The sequence below is a fragment of the Sinohyriopsis cumingii genome, chromosome 3 (assembly GCF_028554795.1).
Source record: "Sinohyriopsis cumingii isolate HCF-2022 chromosome 3, ASM2855479v2, whole genome shotgun sequence".
Taxonomy (NCBI): domain Eukaryota; kingdom Metazoa; phylum Mollusca; class Bivalvia; order Unionida; family Unionidae; genus Sinohyriopsis; species Sinohyriopsis cumingii.
This window is the reverse complement of record NC_142963.1, coordinates 43,558,231-43,583,730: the sequence shown is the minus strand read 5'-3', so window position 1 is coordinate 43,583,730 and position 25,500 is coordinate 43,558,231. Positions and strand designations below refer to the sequence as shown.

General features: G+C 33.9%; 1 protein-coding gene across 1 annotated transcript in view; it reads right to left on the bottom strand.

Moving 5' to 3' along the window:
- The window catches only part of LOC149802771 (uncharacterized), a 308,654-nt gene that overhangs the window by 217,751 nt on the left and 65,403 nt on the right, over positions 1-25,500 (bottom strand). The window contains exons 22-29 of the mRNA XM_089953831.1: positions 23,300-23,491; positions 22,015-22,266; positions 14,133-14,317; positions 13,375-13,450; positions 10,682-10,882; positions 7,118-7,372; positions 6,530-6,724; positions 3,598-3,860 (exon numbers count right to left, since the gene is read on the bottom strand). Coding sequence (XP_089809957.1) covers positions 3,598-3,860; positions 6,530-6,724; positions 7,118-7,372; positions 10,682-10,882; positions 13,375-13,450; positions 14,133-14,317; positions 22,015-22,266; positions 23,300-23,491 — 1,619 coding nt within the window. The remainder of the gene's footprint in view (positions 1-3,597; positions 3,861-6,529; positions 6,725-7,117; positions 7,373-10,681; positions 10,883-13,374; positions 13,451-14,132; positions 14,318-22,014; positions 22,267-23,299; positions 23,492-25,500) is intronic.

Here is a 25,500-nt window from a genome sequence, read left to right as displayed (position 1 = left end):
GTGTGACCCCACTATAGCACGCTCCATTATAACATGAATTTGGATATAACACGGTTGTGGCATGGCTCCCAAAATTTCATATGCATGTATTTTTCTTGTGCACAAAAAAAATTCTTAAACAGTATGAAAAATCGTAAAAAGTTGCTTATCATTTTGGGGAAGAGATCGCATATGAATAATACAAGATGATTGTGGCTTGGCTCCTGAAATTTTATATGTATTTTTCTTGTACATGAAAAAGTATTTTTCTCATACATGAAAAAGTATTTTTCTCATGCACAAAAAAGTATTTTTTTCTTCTTCTTAAAAATAAGAAGAAGAAAAAAATGCATAAAAAGTTTATTCTGGGATCGCGTAGGTCTTCGCCAATGTCGCAAACTTGGATTGTTTTTCCTTATTGGTTGCAAAACATACCATGTGGCTTTTTTTATTTGTTGGTGACATTATTGGCTGTTTAAACTTTTATATACAGTAATACCTCGAACATTCACGAGGTTAGGTTCCAGAACCAGTCGCAGATCAGGAGGAATCGCGAATGTTTGGTACGAGTCACTAAAGATGCTAATAAACGCTTATTTCTAGGGTTTAAACCCTAAATATGACCCAAATCATGCTCCCAAAGCACTTTAATTTCATTTAAAAGTTAGCTTAATACATTATCCTTAAAAAGAGAAATAAATGGTTGACGTAAAAATAGAGTACAGTATCACCTAATGGGTATTTGCCACACTAGCGCATTTACAGTACGGTATATGCATACTAATATTACCCCTATACTAATTCATTGGCTGCCATTTTCTTTTGCACTCACAGTAAGGTAAAACCAAGTAACAAATGGGACTGTAAACTTAATGACTGACGTTTTCTTTGTCATTGTCAGGAAGGTAAACTAGGTAAACTTCATATGTCACAGAAGTCATATAACGAAGGTACAATTCAATAAAATAAAGAAAACATGTACGTAGAGGGTACCAATGAAAATTTTGCGAATCCGTGAATTCACGAATCCAGAAACGCGAATGCACGAGGTATTACTGTACAACCATTGGTTTGGAGTGCAGAAATTCAGAGGCCCCACGAAAGGAAGTGCATTGTTATATCATAATCCACTTATCCTGACATATAGCATGAGTTCTGTATGTTGTGAAATATCCAATTTTTTGTTGTTGACATTTCTGGTAACGGAGATCAACTGGACAAGGCATTGTCTCGTAATCTATCTTTCATTGGATTTTTGGCCGCTCGCTAGTAATTAATATATTTACAAAGACTGATATTTGTATGTGGATGGGAAGTAAAATTCCTCTTTGTTTCAGTCAGAATTAAATTCTTCAGAAAGCTCACATTTTCTGTAATAATCATGTCATCAGAACACCTGCGTCTCTATCGTCTGTTGACCCTTTGTTAATTTTCAGTAACTAGAATAGTCTAAATGATGGCCAATTCCTTTTAAAAATGTACCCAGATAAAATAGTTTGCTGAAATTTCAAAGGAAACCGATTACTTTTGAAGCATCGAATGTTATGAAAACATGCTCATCAAATGGAAAAAATACCAGTCTCAATCATGCAATACAATTATTTGATGTTGCCACCACAATAAGAAATGGGCATTCGTTTGGTTCTCCAAAGCTGTCCTTTAGCGGTGACTTCAATAGCACATGCACCCTTCATCAAAGAAAGCCGACTACAATCTTTCAATAAAAACAAAGAACTTTTCTTCAAAGGAAGTCAGTACTAAACTTAAATAAAAGTGATAGAATCTGATGGCTTTTTGCATTTTCCAACGTGACTGGAACATGTTAGCTGTGCTGTGACAGTTTCCTTTCTGTAGGGAAAAAGTTTATGCCAACGGTGGCTTAAAACGCAAACTAACTTTTACCGACTTGGAACGTACTTTAAAGTAAATGTGCTTCGTCATTCGTTACGTGATTGTGCTATGTTTTTCCACTGAATTCAGACTATAAGACCTGTTACAAAATTAATGAATATTTTAAAGCTGTGTGTGCATATTTTCGATGGAATCACTGGTATTGTGGATTCAATGTATGTGATGAGGTTTGCAGGTGAGTAAACGGTGTTTATACTCTATTCATGCTATACATTAGACATTTTTATATAAACAGGATTCACGTATATGTACCAATTCATGGTTCTCTAAATAAAGTAAACTATTATATTATGTCTTCTATGTTTTCACCACAGGTGTATTTCTCATTTAATATGCATCAATTCAAGATGGTAACTGTGCCGACGAAGCATGTATTTTACCACCCAAATTTATTACCTCCGCCCACACACAATTTTATTTTTTTTGGGGGGGGTACATTTTCTTCAGCTAACCGACTTGGTTGCATATAACTCAGATCGGTGTACAACGCGGTTGGGTTTTATGGCTCCCAACTACTGTACTGTGTTATAGCGGGGTCACACTGTATTGTGGATTAAAAATTTAAATAATTATTTTTGTGGAATAAAATTTTAGATGTTAAACAATTAAAAACTCATTTGACCTTTATCTCAAACAACTGGAAAACAAACACTACAAATATTTGTCCTAACAAAACTTTAAAGCATGTACCAGTTAAGATTTTTATCCACAGGTATAGTATTCACTTACCCTCCAGTTTGTTTGTACCCCCCATACCAATTTTAAAAACAAAATGTATAAAGGATATAAAAAGTGCATAAAATTTGTTCATTTCATTCATCAATTTACCAATTCCAAACTGACTGTCAAGGTGGGGGGGGAGCTAACACTATCAACAAGTTGGCATTTCAAACCAAATTAGAGTTTCTTTGGTAAAACAGTCACTGGATTTTTTCAGACAAAAGATGTGATTTAAGGTTCACCATCTTCAATAAACTCTGAATAATTCCATACATTTCCATAACAATTGGGAGTTGCATCCTTTAGAAAATCTATACACAAGAGCTGCATCTTTTCATATATTCTTTTCTTTAGAAATATTAAAACTAGATATTTCATATACTGGATGCAGACGATAGTCTTTACTGAAAATAGACTGTGCTAAAAACCAGAAAAGGACAGCAAGCAGTCTGCGAGATTATTTACATCCACAGCTTCCATCTGGTTTGAAACACGAACAAGATGACAACATTAGGGGCCACTCTGTGGCAATCAGGTTAGAAATACTAAATTGATTAATGAAATGACTAAGTTATGTGCATTTTCTTATATCTTTGATGCTTTTCATTTTTAAAATCAGTATGGGGAAAGGGGTATAGTAACAAACAAATGCAAGGGTAAGCAAATACTACAATTTTCTAAACATACAGTACTCTAAAGATTTGTCATAATACAATAATGAATAATTCATAATCAATTAAAATTATAATATCTTTTGTGGATACAAATTTTCTTCAATTTAATGGTTGCTGCAAACCATCGATTTTAAGATCCAATCAACAATGGTCCTTATGAGGTAATAAATTTCTCACCTAATCCTCAAATATATGTATTGACTAACAATGTCTTTTATACAAATCAATGAAAATCATTACTTATGAAAGTAAATGAATTCTTAACGACTACTATAGGTGAATAGTTTCTTGTGACATGCAAGACACAACTTACTGTAAACTGAATGGAACCATTAGGACTGCCTTGGTTAATCCTTAGCTGCACCTGATCAAATGGCATATTGATCCTCAGATCTGCATTGAAATTATTTTGACAGGAAGACACAAGCTTAAATACTGTCCCCTGCAGTAATCCCTTGGTATCAAAGCCATTGCGGTAAATATCAGCACAGCTTAAATTAGCCACAAAGTTGAAAGCAAGATTTTTGTACTGGTATTCAAACACCTGACTGTATGTGGCAGACTGCTTATTCACGTCTGGAAAATGATGGAAAGGATAAAAATATTTATGAAACAGCTTAGACCAGCAAGTTGTGAATACCACAAAAAGATTATTTAGGCTATTTTGATCCAGAAACATGCACACATATACACATGAACACATGACTTTTCCTTGATTACTTGCCTGAATAATCTCACACTTTGATGCAATGAAAATAAATTAAATTCAAGCTATAGCTGCTTGTTCAGCACTTTAAGGACCTATCAAACTTAAGTAGCCACTGTGTGACCTATTTTAGGACCTTTCAAATTTTACATCACAAAGCCCTAATAGTTTTGACACTAGAACAGAAATCAAATGAGTGGTGAGTTAATGACAGAAGATGAGAAATTAAAGAGTAATTATAAAGCACATAAGATTATTTTTAATAGTACATGTCAAGGTCTGTCAGCAAGAACTGTCAACAGTCGCCTACTTCAAACTCTGACCAAACAATGAAATTCACTATTCTCTAGACAATCTCTCTACTTGTACTGACTGGCCTCAAATTCACTGATAAAAGGTCTTGACTTTTATTTTCTTCTGATGATAGTTTTATATTAATAATGCTTTAGCCATATCTGCAATTATGGAACGTCCACTGACAGTAATTTTTCTGGCAACTAAATTTCTGATAAGTATTTCCATCTCCACATAATTCTGGACCTGTCAGCCAAGGTAAACTGCACAGGTCATATATTACATAGGTAGCAATTTGTTACATAAGAAGTGGCCATCAAAGAGAGACTATACTGTGAATTAAATTGTCAAATGTTGTTTAGTGTAATTATAAGGTACTGATATCATTGTTTCGTTGATACATAAATTCTAAAGGTTGAAAGACTGTGGCCAATTGCTAATTTTATTTGCCAATTCTGCATTTAGGCACCAATGTGATGCTATTATTCATAACTTGGTCACTGTTGAGGAATGTTGCTAATTCAAATCAACAGATCAGTTGGTTAATTGTGGCTTGAATGATTAGATTGTGATTCACTTGATATTTTGTTTTGTTTGGGGGCTTTAAGAATAAATCTGTCCAATTTTCTTTCAAGGTCAATAGCTATGGACTGATCTTGATCTATGTCTTACAGTATATGGCATGGCATTTAGTTAACAAGAGTCCCTCAAAGGAACCGATGCTCTACCAGTTAAAAATAAATTATATTAATCCTTGACAAGTCGACATCTTCTCTCCTTTAATTTTTGTAAACTGCTGAATACTGAAGCCATCTGATATTCTTGACAAATTCCACCATTCCAAATTTTAGTAACAAAAACATTTTTTTACATGTTCAAGTTCAAGTTAACCTGTTCACTAGATACTTGTATCAATGAATTTGATAGCATGGAAGCAGATCACTGAACACAATAGTGTCAGACAATGTTGAGATACACCAACATGCTAAGTTTGGTTTAATCTGCATTTATTGCTTTTTGGAGAAGAAACAAACTGATATTATTCCAAGTATTCATAAGAACTATTTACAAAATGGGTTTGATAAATATCCATTCATGCTGAATTGTGTTGTTATGCCCGTAAGCCATTGCAGCTGAAAATAAGTCATGACCTTTGACCTTGAAATCAATCTCAGAGTGCTAACTATAAACTTGTTTACTGGAATGCATGTAAATATGACATGTAGTCCAAATTCAACTGTGTACACATCACTGTTCATACACTCAGTCAAGTACAAAAATGACAGCAATGACCTTCAACTTAATCCCAATGTCAATAAAATCTGGTTTTATTTCAAACTCCTTCACAAAAGCTGTGATATACTAGTGGTCAAATCTGCACCATTTTCATTCAGAACCAATTATATATTGCAAGAAATGATGTAGTGGAAAAAAAACAAGCAAATGCCATCATTTGTGCCTGGTAAGCAGCAATAACAAGATTTTGAAGATATTAATTATGATGCAATAAAATGGAGGTTAGATAAGCACCATTTACATTACGAACAATTACATATTGCCTTATGTTTTTTGTGAAAACCCCATTTCATCATAACCACTCAGATTTTCAGGCTGGCCATCAAGAAGTTCAATCAGAATTATTGTATTTTAGGAACAACTATAAATTGCAAGAATTTGTTTAAAAAGCCTTACTGTTATGGTCATCTGTTCAGAAGACGTAGTCATAACAAGATTTTTGCATTTTTTGAGGTCACATCAGAATCATTTTCCTTTAGGTTTAACTACATATGTCAGAAACATTTTAATTAAAAAGTTGATATGACTACAAGGAGAGTCGTGATAGCAAGGTTTATTTCATGGCTATTATTATCTATTTAAAAGTAGTGATAGCAACATTTTCATGATTTCTGCTGCCATGTGCCAATACTGTAGGCCTGGTCATTACATAAGAAGTTTGCATTAAGAAAAAAAATTATATTGTAAGCAATTGTTAGTTACTATATGCCTGATATGAATAGAAATTTCACTTGTAACATGTGAACATTACTAAATAATCAGTATGAATGATAATAATCACTGGATGTAAAGGATGCTTACTGCTATCTTTCTAGACTGCAATCAACACAAACATACATTTCAGAGAGAGTGAGAGAGAGAGATTATCAACATAGCAACACAAAAAGTCAACCCTTAACCAACACACAGCTGTACATATACCATACATATAGAGCTAGACCAAACTTACTTGATGCACATGCTGGTAACTCAATGCTCCATGGGTTGCCAGTGGTACAGGTGGACCTCACAATAAGCTCTGACCTTTCATGGAACTCATAGCCAGCATTACAACTGAGATCACATGCAAATCCATTACCTGTTGCACTACAATTCTTCTTGCCATGCAGTGGTGTTGGCAGGGATAGGGGAGAGCAGGTTTCAGCTGAAATTATTTTTTTTACATCAACTTGTGTATTATATATGTATCTCAAAGAGTTTACCAAGAGAATTTTTCTTAAAAGCTTAATGCACTCTTTGTTTGACATGTCTGAACAGTTCAATATCATATTTTACCACCCAAAGTATACCAAAGGTCTACGCCACTTTAACATTGTGGAGAGTGGTGGGTTGGAGTTTTTCAATATTTCTATCAAGAGGCACATTTTCTTTACATAAGGCTCCCCATCAAAGCAAAAGAGATCAGAGAGAAGTGATACATTTATACATTTGATGAAAGATATGTTTCATACAGAATGTCTCAACTCAGAATGATATGAATGCAAACCAAGTTAAACATTTCTGTTTACATATCATATGAAAAGAACAATAAATGTACCTTTGGCAAGTATTTGATAGCTGCAAGTCACTTGATTGCCATTTTCATCCCTGGCATTAGCAGAGACTGTGAAAGTCTGTCGAAGGTTGTTGACTGTAATGTTGAACTGACTGGTAGGTATAGTGAGAGTGACTTGACCACTGTTGTCAGTAAAATTAAAATCAGCTTCCTCTGGTGTAATGGAAATGATGGAATTCTCATCTACTAGGTAGACACTTCTGGACTGTGGGCAGGTGAGTACTGGTGGTACCGTATCTATGAATGAATCAGAAAACAGTTTAATTTTAGATATTGTATTTGCTTCTGTATAACTCGTGTCCATGTGCAAACCTGCAAAGACCCAGATCTGTCATCAACAGACAGCGATCTTAGTGTTTTTTAAAAAAAATTATAATGAAAAACGGCCAAAGGCTGTAGACAGTTAAGTGCAAACAATTATATATATATATATATATATATATATATATATATATATATATATATATATATATACCAAATAAATGTTTAGACAGTATTTTAAGAAATCTTGCTTACTGTTATACCAGTTTTGTGCAAAGCAACTAATGTTTTAACTTTCAAGAAACCATACCTCTGTAGATATTTTAATGAACATTCCTGATTTTATCACCACATTACATTTGTAACTGGCAGCTGTGATGCAGTTTTGTTATAATAGTATGTTAACTTTTCTCCAAATGATCCCAGATATGCTATCAACAGACTCAATATGCTATCAACTGACCCAGATCTTCTGTCAACAAACCTTGTTCTGCTGTTAACAAATCCAGATCTGTTGTCAACAAACCTCAATCTGCATCAACAGACCACAAAATGCTGTTGCATGATGCAGAGAGACCTGACTGTACTGTTTCTTCTACTTATAAATTAAGTTAACAGCTAGCACAGACTTTTATATCCTGGTACAGTGTACAACAAAAGAATGAGATAATGGTTACTGGTAGGATATGTTGTTGTTGTTGTTGTTGTTGTGGGGTTTAACGCCATTTTTCAGCACACGATAGGCTATATATGGCGGCCAGTATTAATGGTGGAGGAAGAACCCGGGAAGACCCCGGAAAGAACCACCGACCCACGAGAAGCTACTGGCATGCTTTCTCACATATCTACATTGGCTGAATCTGAGACTCGAACCGGCGCAGACAGAGGTGAGATGGCAGTGATCCGTAACGGTGAACGCTTTAGACCACTCGGCCACTCGGGGCCCCCCTGGTAGGATATAATATGGCACATATATTATTCTTCCTGTATCACTAAAAAAGACTGCCAAAGTACAATACTTAGATTCATAGATTACTAATTTGCATCAGCATAAGCTACTGACATATATGGTTGAAAGAGTGACACAAATACTACTTTCCACTATAATTTGTAATGAAAACAAAATGTTTTTTTTAATTCATTTTTTAATAAATCTATCGATAAATATGACCTTATAAAAGGACCCAAAAATTTGGGGGCAAATAAATTCTCTAAAGGGTTATCTTCTTTGTCTGCTTTTTAAAAAAGAATCTGCATGTATAAATTTGACCTGATGATAGGACACAAAATATCTGAGAAAATAGATTATCTAAAGAGTTGTCCTGAGTAACTTGAAAACTTATGAAGAACAGTAAATACAATTTTGATACATAAACAAAGAAATAGAAATATGCTCTAAGTACAGTTACACATTGTTTTCCCTTTTTATTTGACTTATACTAAAGAAAGAAATCTTTTAATCTTGATTAAATGCATTTCCTAATTATGTGTGTGTGTATTCTAACAAATTACTCTGAAACCCCTTTAAACAGTAGACCTGGAACCAAATGTAATTTTTCATTTTGAGAGGATTTCAGTTTACTAGGGATAATGCTGGCATGGTAAGATGTCTTTTTTATATTCAAATAAAAGAATATCATCAAAAGCAGCAACCAAATTTAAGATCAAAGTCTCAAACTTTTTAAAACCAAAATGTTATGTATATTTACTCCGTATTACATACTTCACTTCTGTCATAGATTATAGGTTGTAATTCAGATTATGGTCACTTTAGTAAACATAATGTTTACAAGCATCCAAGTTCAAGGCCAGTCTTGTTTGCAATTAGATTAGGTTCTTCCTCTGGATTGTTGTATATTCTTTTATTTCATATGTCAAGTGAAAATGTGTATAAATAAGCATTTGATGAACAAATAATTCATTTCTGTTTTTGATCAGTCTGTGGGAATCCATTTGTGGTCTGAGTTTTTAGTTTTGTCCAATTTAATTTGAGAGAAAGTATTTAATATTTTCACTGGAAATACTCAAGTGTTCATTCACTTTTGGATTGATACATTATTTTGGATTTTTGTGAACTCATTCAAAGACATTCTAGATTGCATCAATTTGTTATATCAGGACATTAAAGACTATTATAGTTCATTCTATATTTTGGAACTTGTAATAGGATAGTTAGGGTTATTTGGAATTTTATTCACAATATTGCAAGTATCTCTTGAATTTTCACTTTGTATTGTAGGGAAATAAATATAATTTTGAATATAATTAAATTGTTGGTTTTACTTTCTTTATGTGACATGTATTTTAAGACCTAGATTTGTAACAAAAGTAAATTATTTTGGTCAGATTTGAGACAGAATTTTATCTGTGTATGCAAGTGTGACATAGATAAAGCACTTATGTGACTAGATGGAGAGAATGCAATTGTGACAAAATGTGTGTATGTGTGTGTGTGTGTTATTGTACAAACATAAAAAAACTCTTTACTCTTTTAAAATTTACTGAAAACTTTGCTGAACAACTATGTTCCCTTAGAAATACCATTTTGTTTGGTCTCTGTTTGCAAAGTACTAAAAGTGAGGCCACAAGCCTAGCTATTCAAACCCAGGCATTTGTTGACAAACAACTTAAGCTTTCTTAATTGGCTTATCTACAAAGTTTAGTTACCATAAAAGCTAACCCTTCTTTAAGGTGCAAAGACTCTGAAATAGCCTATTGTGGGTACCAAACTGAACTGTTAAGTATTGTTTTTAACTCATAGGCCTTTAGTACATTTCTGGGTGACTGACTCAGCAATAATCCAACTACAGTATTAGGTAGCTTTAAACAATCTGGTCCTACATGTGTCAGGTGTCTGTTTTAATCAATGCATGACCACAGACTATTTTTAGACCATAAATCTCAATGTTTTACAGAATGTAGCAGCTAAAATACATTTCCAAGTATAAAGTATCTTCCAGTTTTAAGGGGGGTAGGGGTTTAAATGCAAAATTGAAATTCCTGACTGAAATTTATTTGGGTTTTGAGAGTAGAGGTTTTGATTTAATGGCAGAAAAAAATTATGACATTAAACAATGAAAATTTCAGGACCAAATAAAATTTGTGATCATGATGGGATTTCAGCATACCAAGGACTCAGTTTTGACTGGTGAATCTGTATTATGAAAAGATAAACAATTGGGGTGGGTGGGTATTTCAGTTCACAGGTAACAGGATATATATGCCAATGAAATCTAAGTTTAGAAACAATTTGTACTTGAATGTGCAGAAGTATAAAGTACTTACCCAGAATGCATGCTGGGATTACTTCTGGCCAGGCCTGAGATGATGTGCATGTAAGAGACCAGGTAGCATTAGCTTGATGATCATAAAATACATATCCTGGATTACATGACAAATCACATCTGTAGTTTCCATTACCCAAGCTGGTACAGTTCTTGTCTCCATACACAGGGGTTGGTAAGGACAGAGGTGAGCAGGGCGCAGCTGGAAAGAAGTAGCATATCCATAAAAATTAATTTTATTAGATTAAATGCATATCATGTACTGAAAATCAAAACAATTTTTAACTAGCACAAAATTTAGCAAATTTTGCATGAAGCTGTATTGAAAAGAAATGTAAAAAGTGATTTAATAAAGTATTAGCATATGTTACTTGCCAAACAATATTTAGCTAAAATAATATTATTCAATTTTCGACTTTTTCTTTCCTGGTGAATGTGTACAAATATGAGCCAGTCTGGAACCTAACACTGACCGAAGTGAAATAGGGGTCAATGTGATAGTTATAGTGGGTCGTCAAACTTCTGAGTCAACATATAAGAAGATTATCATTGTTTTATTATTTGATTTGGTGAAACATTTTAAAATCCAATTTGTTTCATAACAAAACTTGATCTCAAAATAGGACAACTCTCATCAAGGACCACCTTGCCAATGTAAATTAAATTACTAATTTTTCACCATTGTGTCCCCCTCTTGTGAGGCCAACCTATTCATAAAACCAAGTTTACATCACAGAAAGGGTTACCTAACAAAAGGGGAACCCTTTTAGTAAAAGTGGCATTTTAGTGGTATTGTGCCACTTAATATACATTGTGACATCATGTAAAAGTCAATTAATATCCCAACAGTGCTATATGATAAACTACCACAAATCGCATTATGTTGTGTCAGGCAATGAAATAACATTTCCAAAGGAATCATGCAACATGACTTACAATATTACTCAGGCAAGTTCATTCAACAGAATGGCTTGTGCTTTCTTAGTTTTGAGATCTCTTGGCAACAACATAGTTAAGGACTATTATATCTGTTTCTCATACTGAAGCATGGATCTTACACAAAGTGAGAAATTAAAAAGCTGATAAAAAGGTGTTAAATGGGTGACTTTAGGACTTGTGTGTTCTCTCCATTAGATTCTCATATTTTATTAACAGACACTGCACGAGAATCTCCATTATTTTAGCTTGCCCAGATAAATGAATTCACTTATAATGATTGGACAGATGTGTATCCCATTTATTCTTATAAAAATGACCCAAATTAGTAACTTATTTGTTGAACATGAACTAAATCGTGATTGAAATTGATAAACTAAACACTCATATATCACTCATATTATAGTCAAAAAGGGAGGTTTGTGCTGGGAAATTTATATCAACCTCACAAAATTTGCAACATTTAATAAGATGTCATTTATTATGGTAAAATGACATTCTCCATACAGTACAAAATTATCAATATAAAATGAAATGTTAATATGTTGGAAATGCTTTTTGGTGACAATGCTTTAAAAAAATAAATACCATACACATTTATGACCAAAATGTCATGATCAAGGCATTGCTGGCATCACATTAGTGTGAACATTTTTTGTGTGCAAACCAATGGTGTTCTTCAACACCCTTGTTTTTGTTAGAAATACTTAATCACACTAAGGTTGCAAAGTTAAAAAATGTAAATGGCTCTGTTTAGGTTACTGGCTCTAATTATTTACCAAACTGGTAACCATGTAAACAAAAGTGGCTGTCAGTAATTGGAGTACTACTAATATACCATATTTCATTTCCCCCATATGTGCCTCATGATCTCATCAGATGACATTCAGGTCATATGGTTGATCAGGGACAAGGTTGCATGGAAGTATCTAATCAGGAGCAACATCGTACCAGAAGAATACATGTTCTAGCAGAGGCTGCCGATTCTTAGTCAACACTAACTTAACTACATTTTCATTCTCATTCCTAGACTCACCTCATGACTTATTTTCCTCTGATTCCTAGAGAAAAGGTTACCTGGACTAATGTCACAGTCAAACACTGAACGTAATAATCAGAATATTTGGTGGAACAAATCCTTAAAAATCTATTTCCTTATCCAAACTTGGCTCCATTAAACTAGAAACTGGTCAAAACACATAGTTTACCCCACACAGAAAAAAAAATAGAACAGTGCTTTAATTAAGAACTATTTTAAACGTTTGCTCTGTTGCAAAACTTCAATATGTCTTGCCCCATAAGCTGAATATTATTGAAGGAATGCATATTTCTGCAAATTTTAGGTAACAATATGTCCTTCAACAGATGTATTTTGATGTCTTTCAGAACTAGGCTTTTATTTGCAAGGCTCAAAGTTTGGAGTTACTTGTGTCATATCTTTTAGATGTCACCTATATCATCCATTGTTCTGAGAACCTACAATTTTTCCACTAATTAATGCATCACTAGACCTTAATGATGCAAGATTTCAGATTTTATATCTCCAAAACTACTAAAGTAAGAGATCCAACATCTGCATAACCTTTCAACAAAATGAAACATAACTTCAGTTTTCCTACTTTGCACCTGCACAACAAAGGTACCATGCTGGAACCCTTTTGCTTGGATGGAACCATAATTTCTTGTAACTAAATTCAAATGAAAAGTCTTTACCAGAGACATTTTATAAATTCCGTTCCAAGAACACACGGCACCTACCTTGCACAATGACTTGGTAGCGACATACATCTGTATTATCAGCAGAATCTACAGCAGTGCCAGATATTGTGTATACCTATGAAAACGAATTACTGATTAAGATTACTGGTAAATAGTAAAAGTATTACCAAATAGGTATAGACTTGGAAAAAAAAATCAACCACTTTAGCAAACTTCATAAAGAAAATGTTAAAAATTAAATGTCATTAAACCAATTAATTGTCTGTATACCAGGCTATATAAGAAAAAGTTTGGTATAAACAAACTGAATTTAAGAATTTAAATAATGAAGAATGAATTTTGGGAACTAAAAGTCAACCTCGTTGATGAATACTGTATCAAATCATTTCTCATTAAATGAAGACATACACCACATTTTCAGACTCTGGTATAATCTGAATATGTACATGCAATAGAAAGAATGCTAAAGTTAATAGTATGTAATATAAAAATCATATCCACAGATGGAAAAGCAGGGTCATCTACAAACTAAATCCAAGGAATTTAGAATATACGTTAATCTGTGAATTCAACAATTATCAGTTTTATTTTGTAAATTTTGTTTTTCCCAGTTCCAATCTGTTTTAAACAAATTAGGTTTAATGAGTATGTGACAACACTAAACTATTTTATTCTGAGGTGGTGAGCTGGGTACATTTTTTATTTAGAAAAATATACATCTTTTTTCAAAATAAAGTACATTTTTTACTTTGCTTTAATCTACAACGTAATTTGAAGTAGAGCCAGAGTCAATTTACCTGATTCAAGTTCCCTGAGCTGCCAGTGAATATCCGATCAGGTATGAGGATGGTAACATTGGTGTCCCTATTGTCTGTAGCATTGATTTGATTTCCAACAATAACGTTATAGGTGTAGGTATCACCAGGCATGTACAGTGTCACAGCATCCTGAGCAATGCAGGTTATCTGCGGAGGTGTCTCATCTGCAATTTACACAAAACAACTGATGTCAGGATTTCATTCATTTTCACTAAAAATTAACCAGAAAACCATCACTGAGGGTATGGCTGAAATATATACTGATTTTTTTGGTCTAAATCATCTGTAGTAGTTCTTGTCATGCATCCTGTTACAATACTCTGCAGTCATGGTGTCTAAGAAATGGATCTAATTGATGAAGTTACCACAGATCAATGGAGGTCGGTGGTTCTTTCTGGGGTTTTCCCGGGTTCTTCCTCCACCATTAATACTGGCCGCCATGTATAGCCTATCATGTGCTGAAAAATGGCGTTAAACCCTACAACAACAACAACAACAACAACAACAGATCAATGGAGTATGACATATTAGTACACAGTGACATGGCTAAATGTTATAAATACTAATGTGACTGTATATATATATGATCAATGGTGTAAAACATGGGGTGTCATATTCACCACCACAATACTTGTATCTGCCAACAGAAGCCCAGTGGTAAATGTGCCATAATGGGTTCAATAACAGCATGATGAAAATGTCACTAGATGGTTGGCTTTAAGATAAGAATGTCTTAGAATTGCCCAGAACATGAATCTCATTGAACAGATGGTCTGATATTTCCCGTATTTTCATTAGCTGTGGTAGTAGATAGAAAAAGATATTTCTGTCATAATCTTCAAATCTACTGTTTGTGTATGTGGGCATTCAGAGGTATGAAACATGTTATATATTTCCTTGTCAACCACTTTAAAAATGAACTCTGTCAAATTTAATATAGGATCTGATAATGCTGTCATTGCGGTTATCCAAACACTCACTGTGGGTTGTCTTTATCAATCTAAACTGGCAAAGACAAGGAATTGCCATTGACTCTAAGTGGACCATGGTATCTGTTGAATGGATAAACCATGAACAAATGACCCACTGGTTAATTTGACATTTAAATACCAACTTATTTGATGCTCAGTGTTTGAGAAAATTACCTAAATGCAAATTATCACCTGAAGAAACTAAAACCACTGCATACAAAAAAAATACAGGTCAGTCTCCTAACCAGAGGTCTAACTAGAATTTTTAAAGAATGAGTCCAGGACTCCTATTTTTACCAAAATAGGAGTCCCACCAGCAAAAGTTGCAGTCTCCATAAGCATATTGTGCATATCTGATGTGGCTAAATGTCCAGATGAGAAGAACAAGTGGATGTCTTTGAGTTTAATTTTCCAAATTCCTTACACCACTGACATAAAGCTTTTGTTTGCCCAACAGAGCGAGACTGAATTTTGTCAATTCAAGGAAACACTAAGCCAGGCATCACACACTTTCTTACACTTGGCTACTGATTTATCTGAACTATCAGTTCTAGCAACTTCAGCACTCTTATGAATTTCATTACAATCTTTGTCAATTTGCTGTTTAACCCAAAACCACTTATCGAAATTTTGCAAATGGCATTTTGTATAAATCTCAATGTGTCTTGTTTTATTAGGTCAAATGCACTACTTATTCTGCTACACAAGAAAATGAAAACAATAATGAAAGCTAAAGTTGTTCATTTGATGTCCTCTTATAATGACCACATATAAATCACTGGGTCTTTCTGCCTCTGATATCAGTCATTATAAATATCAGCACATTTTCCCATCACTCTACAGCTAGTCATTAAACTTTCCACCCAGCTACTTGCATCATGTTCTTTAAATGTACTGTTATAATGACAACATGTACAGCTGGGAGCCTTTCAGCCACTGAATTCTGTCATTCTAAATTTTGATCAACACATTTTCTTATTCAGCAGGTGGCTGGCAAGCCTTTGAATTTGCTGCCCAGCTATTGTGTGCATATGGAGAACTCCTGCATAAGTGATTTTCTGCATTGCAGATAAAAAATACTGCATCCAAATTTGCATCCAAATATGCATGATTAAGCGTTTCCAAGACCTCTGCTAACTTTCCTGAAAGGTGCAGTATTCCATATGAAATATCTAAATAGCAACTTAAGAAACTCTGTGAGCAAATTACCTAAATGCAAACCCTAACATGTTTTATTGAAAGATTTAATACTTCACTGATCACAGCTAAATAACTTGTGAAACTCCACAAGTAATAGTGTCTAAGAAAGATTTAATTGCAAACTCTATCCAGGAGAAAGTGAGTATAATGCAACAGTTAACCCAAATCATTGAACTCTGGAATAAAAGTAAAAGTAAAACTAATTTTCACTTTAATATGTACCACATATGATGCATCTAAATATTTTTTTTATAACTCTGTGTCCTAGGTGGGTATCTAATATGTTACAACTCCAACAGATGGGCAGAATAGAGTGATGGACATATTTCCATCAATCCATAAAATAGACAATCCAGCCAAACTGGTGTCCAGGTTTAAACTCTCTTTGAAAATACTGAACAAAAATTACATGTTTAATGTGCAATGTGACAAGTGTACCTAAAATGGTATAAAATATTTATGCTGACCCTGACCCTAAACATTTAATCCTGAAATCAATAGACATTTTTGATTCATGAAAGACAACATACTCTGAAATTTGGTGAAGCTATATTCCATAGAATACAAGTTATTATGCAAAACAAAATCTATATCCTTCTAGCAGATCACAGAATGCTCAACATTTAACTTTTAGACGAAAATTTCATTAAATGTTTTCTTTGCTGGATTAAGGTCAATATATATATATATATATATATATATATATATATATATATATATATATATATATATATATAATTTTGGTGAATGTATGCTGTTCAATATTCAAGCTATTAAACTGAAATCATTTTACTTCCTCAGATAATAATGACTGTGACCTTTGAACCCCAAATAATAGGTTGCTTAGTATCCATCATGGCAATCAATCTGTGAAGGCTGGTAAAGGTGCAAAAGTAAGTTTATTGCTTAGAAAAATGTTGTTATGACCAGTCATAGTGACCTTATCATTTGACCTTCTGACCAAATCAATAATGTCCTTCATTTAAGAATGTATCCAAATTTGCATGTACATGTTACTATTAAACTATATGGATTTAATATAATATGTTGTAATGTGTGTTTAGAGTTTTTGTTTCAATATGTATGCATAACTGCATGTTAATGACTATATTTTATGTAAAATTCATGAACTTTATGTCTATAGAATAATTTTGGTCCTCTGCCTGTATTTGTTTTAGATGATTTTTTTTCCCAAAAATAGCTCTACTAAGCTAATATTAAGTTTTGTTAAAATATCCAACATTAAGCAGACTTTCTTGTGTCATTTGTGCTCTATAGGGCACCCCATCTGTAAAGTTTTGATATATGTGGATTTATGAAGCACATGTTGTGTCATTGCACAGGAATCATCTTCCTATAGTCTGTCATAATGGCCTTGATATTTGACCTTTTGACCCCTGAATCAATATGATTCTTTATCCTCTCTACAACAAATTAGGGAAATCTGCAAGCCTCAGGGCAGTAAATAGTAGTTTTCAAAATTGTATTAGTTTGATGGCTGGTAAACTATAAACTGTCACTAACAGAGTTCTGTGGGAAGGACTAGTGAAGATTCAGCAGGAGTGGAAGATTTCTCAATTCAAAAAACAATCTGTTATGTCTGACCTATGCATAAACATTTGGTAATGGTATGTAAAGCATATTAATTCCAGTTACTGCATGGTAACAGCAAATTTGCATATACAGAAACATGACCATAACATTTCACTCTCTAGCCCTTTGGCTGAATGATTAAAACATGGCCAAAACATCTCTCAAAAAAAAAAAGAGAACAGACAAATACTGTAATAAAAACAAATATGTAACTAAAATAATTGATACACAAAGAGACAAACAATATGTCGAGGCATTCCAACAGACAATTTTATATTCAATTTACAAGACCCATAACTCAGGCAAAACTTGAAAAGAAGAAACTAATCTCAATTGAGGAATATCTGCATCAGAGGGAAAATGTTCAGGCAAACTGCATAAGGAAATACTGAATAATTCTTGATCTCTGCAATTTCAATCAACTTCTAAGGAAGAGATGATATTGATTAATAGGACTAATAACTGTCAAAAATGTGCATTTTGAATGTCAAATGGCAACCTTGTTTTTCATAGTCTTCTATGAAGGCACTAGTACTGCTTGTTTGACTCCTGGGGATTATTGATCAATGTGTCATATTAACCTGTACCTGTAGTTAAGGTATACAGTCTGAAACTAAACTTTATGTGCAGAAACAATTTTTTTTTATTATACATGCCATAATTATGACCTTGGACATCTTGGCCACAGAATCTAAAAGTTTCCTTTATAGCTAATTGCCAATCAGTCACATAGTTTGATCAAGAATCACACTCTACTGCAAGGTACTCTGCAAAACCCCATTTTTCTTTGTTCAAGCTTAATCCTCATTTTTGGACTTTTGAGTCAAACATCAGTAGGCTTCCTTAATATCTTGAGTGCAAGCCCTCCAAAACCTCTGGTCAAGTTGCATGATCAAGAACTAAAGCACTTAAGCAAACTCCATATTTCATCTTTCAGTCAGTGACTTTGATCTTTGACCATCTGACATCAAATTAATAAGCTTGCTTTTAACCTAATATATGTCATGACCAAACCTAAGACCCTGCCATTAAGGTAGTTGATATTTTTATGCGAGTTAGACCAATTTTCAATAAAGGTATACTGAAATATCACATACTTGTGTTGCAATTGTTTACATGGGAAAGAAGTATTTGAAAATTTTAGAAGTGTGATCTAATGCAGTGATGGTAATATTATGCTTAAAAAAGGAGTTCACGATGTATACTTAGAACTTAATTACCTCCAGATCAGCTACAGAAACTGCAATCCCAAACCCCATGAAGCATGAAGGTTAATGGCAGAATTATAATCTATCAACTTGACATCCTTTTAAAACATTTCATGCAACTTCATTAAATGTCTTCTCTGCCTTGGATAATAATCAGACTGACACAACATGATGTCCAGTAAAGGTAACCATTGCCTTTCCTGCATTATTTTCCAAGCATGACCAAAGACCTGATTATCTTTCATATACTTACTTACTCTGGTTCCTTGACCAACTCCATTGAATATAATATGAATACCCAGACCCAAATCAAACCAAGACCAGTCAATATCTGAATTTTGCTACTATGATTGTATATCTGTAGTTGTTGCTTATGGTAAGCTGATGACTTCTTTCAGTCCCAGTGGCATTGACATTTTACCTTTCAACCCAAGAATATTATAGATGTCATCCTTACCCATGTGCAAGCCATTAACAGGTCTATGATGTAGAACATTTCTTTTTCATCACTGACCTTGACCTTTGACCTTTTCACCCCAAATTATAGGTTTCTTCCTTACTTTAAGTGTATACTATCTACAAAATGTTGGTTATCTGTAGATGATGGAGAATTCAACTAATTATGCAGAAATGAGACTAGGTAACAGATGAATGCGGAGACAGATGGATCAATTGATGAACATTGTTCTTAACATAATATGCTAGACCTTATCGTAGGTGCACAATGACACGTAAGAAATGAAAATCCTAAAGGTACATTTATATCAGTGTGACTGTTTTCACATCAAGCTACATGAGGGTAATGTTCAATATTTATTACAAGTTGCTTCTATTAGTGACATACAAAATTGATTGACAAGGCAAATAACTGTGCCAAAAATATAATTTTAGATGATATACAAAACTTGTAAAATGCACGTCTATGAATCTTATATACAATTCCCATGAAGTTATACTGGTTACAAAAAACATTATGAAGTCACAAAATGGGTGTAACTAACAATAACGCTGCTGAATGAACAAAAAATTTAAATGACACTTGCTCATGTACATCTAAATAGTATGGTTGTTGTTGTTGTTGTGGGGTTTAACACCATTTTTCAGCACAAGATAGGCTATACATGGCGGCTAGTATTAATGGTGGAGGAAGAACCTGGGAAAACCCCGGAAAGAACCACCGACCCACTAGAAGCTACTGGCAAGCTTTCTCACATACCCACATACTTAATAGTTTGGAATTAAGTGAGTGTGAGTGTGTGTGTGTGTGTGTGTGTGTGTGATTTGGATTTTTAACATAACTTTACCAATTTGAGTCATACTGCTATGATGTCTGCAGTGTGGAAGTTTATAGTGATGACTAGCACTGGGTCATTATGCTACAGACATGTAGCATCATGTCCCACCCAGTCACATTATCCTGACACCAGGCTGACTAGTCCTAACACTAGCCTCTTAATGCTGAGCGCCAAGTGAGGCAGCTGTTAGTACCATTTTTGTAAGTCTTTGGGATGACTCAGCCAGGGATCGAACCCACCACCTCCCGCATCCAAGGCAGACAATCTAAACCACTAGGCCACCGAAGTGGTATGAACTAAGTAAAAGTGTTGCACAATTATTCTGGTTCCAAGAAGTATGGCTAGCTGATGGATGAGCAAAGTGATGGGAAGAAAAGCCAATTAATATATGATTCCTAAATTATGATGTAGAAACCCTAACATAAAGTGATAGAAAGAAAAGTCGATTAATATATGACTCCTAAATTATGATGTAGAAACCTTAACATAAAGTGATGGATATAAAAGCCAATTAATACATGACTATTAAATTATGATGTAGAAACCCTAACATAAAGTGATGGATATAAAAGCCAATTAATATATGACTATTAAATTATGATGTCGAAACCCTAACATAAAGTGATGGAAAGAAAAGCCAATTAATATATGATTCCTAAATTATGATGTAGAAACCTTAACATAAAGTGATGGAAAGAAAAGCCAATTAATATATGATTCCTAAATTATGAAGTAGAAACCCTAACATAAAGTGATGGAAAGAAAAGCCAATTAATATATGATTCCTAAATTATGATGTAGAAACCTTAACATAAAGTGATGGAAAGAAAAGCCAATTAATATATGATTCCTAAATTATGATGTAGAAACCCTAACATAAAGTGATGGAAAGAAAAGCCAATTAATATATGATTCCTAAATTATGATGTAGAAACCCAAACATAAAGTGATGGAAAGAAAAGCCAATTAATATATGATTCCTAAATTATGATGTAGAAACCTTAACATAAAGTGATGGAAAGAAAAGCCAATTAATATATGATTCCTAAATTATGATGTAGAAACCATAACATAAAGTGATGGGAAGAAAAGCCAATTAATATATGATTCCTAAATTATGATGTAGAAACCCTAACATAAAGTGATGGAAAGAAAAGCCAATTAATATATGACTATTAAATTATGATGTAGAAACCCTAACATAAAGTGATGGGAAGAAAAGCCAATTAATATATGACTCCTAAATTATGATGTAGAAACCCTAACATAGTGATGGATAGAAAAGCCAATTAATATATGATTCCTAAATTATGATGTAGAAACCCCAATATAAAGTGATGGAAAGAAAAGCCAATTAATACATGACTCTTAAATTATTATGTAAAACCCTAACATAAAGTGATGGAAAAAAAAGCCAACTAATATATGACTATTAAATTATGATGTAGAAACCCTAACATAAAGTTACTGATGGACGGATATGACCAACTGATCCTTACTGTTACACCGATTGGGTGCAGATATTAAATAAATTGATGCAGAGAGTCTTTTACAGTCATCTGTGTGAAAACAAGTTGTGGGCAGTTATACTTACCTTTGAGAGTGTACTGAAGCTGACAAGTGGCCGTGTTGTCAAAGAAATCTACTGTAGTGTATGTTACTGTTAAATTTTGTTCAGTCATGTAAAGAGTGTTGTTTGCATTCTGAGGAGAGATTGTTTGCATCTTCATTCCACCACCATTATCTGTCACTTGTAGGGTTGCTGGCAGGAGTGGCCTAAATTGCTGGTATTTTCCAATAGAGTTCACAGGGTTCAGGCAGTTTGTAAAAACTGGATTCTCAGTGTCTGAGGAAAACAATGAAAACATCTATCAGGTTCACTACACCTGCTAAAATTTAAATTTCAGGGAAAAATGGGGTACTTTTTCTAAATATATGGGAGATTTAACTATGTGAACAGGAAGATGTTACAAAACTGATGTGTGCATTTTGTTATTCAGTTTTGATGTTTTTGGCATAATGTTTCTGAAATTTGTGTAAATCACACAATCACATGCCCATTAATAGACAGCCAAGTTATAGCTCTTGTATGCACTAAAAATATGGTCATGACCCCAGAGAATTAAATTTTGGTCAAAGGAGGGCAATATTTGCATGTTTATGATTTAAATGTCTACCAGAAAATGTTCCTTTACCTTTTCCTACTTGAGGTCTGAACTGAAAGTTAGGAATCTAAAGTGTAAAAGATTAAATACATATGCAACTGTGAAAATTCAGAATTTCATATTCTATTTTAATTTCATGATAACAATTATTGAATTTGAATATTTTATTTGAACTATTATGATTCTGAAAGGCAAAATTATGATTCTGAAAGGCAAAATCTATGAAACTCTCACCAAATGTAACAGATGAAATATACTATATTTATGAATGTATTTATTAATTTATTCAGAAATGTGTATCAACACATTATCAAACATAGTTTTCCTTTACCCTTCAGTATCTATTATTAATGATACCACAGTAAATTTACTATGATCTTTTCCATAATTTTTTATTTATTAATAAAATGTATAACAATTTTAAACCATAAAATCTGCACAGTCAGAACAATACAAGTAGATGTGTTTCCTTCATTGTCAGGTATCTATCCACATCACAGGAAATACAAATTACAAAAAATTAAATTTAAACCAAGAATAATTGTCAGATGTATGTAGAACTGAACAAATAATTACATGAAGGCTAAGAAAGATAAGTCTCTCCCCAATGTTTATTAAATGTTGACAGCATACCCAAGGTCATTTTGTCATAAGGGACATTTTCCACATCCATCCCCCATCCCACAATCACATGTTTGACTGTAATATACTCACCTACACACTGTGGAACAGTATCATTCCACACCAGTCCATTTCCCTGTGTATTGAGTACACACTGAATGCCAGTACTTCGGCTGAGACTAAAACCTGGACGATCACAGGTGAAAGTGACAACGCTGTTCTGGGCGTAGCTTGTTGCCACTTGTCTACCACCAGGTGGGTTGCCTGGGTCTGGACAAGATGTACCTGCAGTAACAAATAATTTCCATTATTGTAATGTGGAAGGGATGGGTTGCCTGGGTCTGGACAAGATGTACCTGCAGTAACAAATAATGTCCATTATTATAATGTGGAAGGGATGGGTTGCCTGGGTCCGGACAAGATGTACCTGCAGTAACAAATAATGTCCATTATTATAATGTGGAAGGGATGGGTTAGGTGTATCAGCTCTTACGTCTCAAGTTGTAGAGCACCCATCAACATTTCTTAAATTTCAATTTAGTTTTTTTCTTCCCAATGTGTACTTTAAATTACAACTTCCAATATTTTGCTCATATTTCTAGCGATAACTTGTGGAGAATTTTATGCAATAAAAAACAATGAAAATACAAAAAAAATCACCAGTTTCTATTTAATTTTATGTGATCTAAAAGCTCTTTTATACATTGCACAGTACAAGAATGATGGTGTGGAAATTTTTAACTTTGTTTTTCTATAGTTGACTGTTCATTCAATATTCATGTCCATATTTTGCAAGTATACTTTATAACAAATGTATTTCGGATACTCTGTAATTATTATTTCAATTTCTTTGCATTCTAGATGTGAGTTTGGTGAGTTTGGAATGTCAAAAGAATATGCTACTTTCTATATGATCTTTGCTTGATATGACAAGGTCCAAAGATTTCTCAGACGTATATATTTTTCTATGAGATGTTAATGATACATGATGTTCATAGAATTATTGTATGTTTGTATGTTTTGTGTACACTTAAAAGGCTCTCATTCTGCCACTTCTTATTTGGGACTACCATTCTGTACATGTACTGTCTGTCTGCCTATTGCTATTTGGGACTACTATTCTGTACATGTACTGTCTGTCTGCCTCTTCTTATTTGGGATTACTATTCTGTACATGTACTGTCTGTCTGCCTCTTCTTATTTGGGATTACTATTCTGTACATGTACTGTCTGTCTGCCTCTTCTTATTTGGGACTACTATTCTGTACATGTACTGTCTGTCTGCCTCTTCTTATTTGGGACTACTATTCTGTACATGTACTGTCTGTCTGCCTCTTCTTATTTGGGACTACCATTCTGTACATGTACTGTCTGTCTGCCTATTGCTATTTGGAACTACTATTCTGTACATGTACTGTCTGTCTGCCTCTTCTTATTTGGGACTACTATTCTGTACATGTACTGTCTGTCTGCCTCTTCTTATTTGGGACTACTATTCTGTACATGTACTGTCTGTCTGCCTCTTCTTATTTGGGGCTACCATTCTGTACATGTACTGTCTGTCTGCCTATTGCTATTTGGGACTACTATTCTGTACATGTACTGTCTGTCTGCCACTTCTTATTTGGGACTACTATTCTGTACATGTACTGTCTGTCTGCCTCTTCTTATTTGGGACTACCATTCTGTACATGTACTGTCTGTCTGCCTCTTCTTATTTGGGACCATCATTCTGTACATGTACTGTCTGTCTGCCTTTACTGTCTATCTGTCACTTCTTATTTGGGACTACCATTATGTACATGTACCATCTGTCTGCCTCTTCTTATTTGGGACTACCATTCTGTACATGTACCATCTGTCTGCCTCTTCTTATTTGGGACTACCATTCTGTACATGTACCATCTGTCTGCCTTTACTGTCTGTCTGTCACTTCTTATTTGGGACTACCATTCTGTACATGTACATGTCTGTCTGCCTCTTCTTATTTGGGACTATCACTCTGTACATCACAGTATTGTCTATCTGCCTCTTCTTATTTGGGACTACCATTCTGTACATGTACTGTCTGTCTGCCTCTTCTTATTTGGGACTACCATTCTGTACATGTACTGTCTGTCTGCCTCTTCTTATCTGGGACTACCATTCTGTACATGTACCATCTGTCTGCTTACTGTAATACACATACTGGTACATATATGCAAATACAAGTTTCTGCTTTATCTGCCTTTCCTGCTTTTGCTGTCATACTGACTGTTTTTACACATGTAATCTGTGCACTTCCCTACCTGATT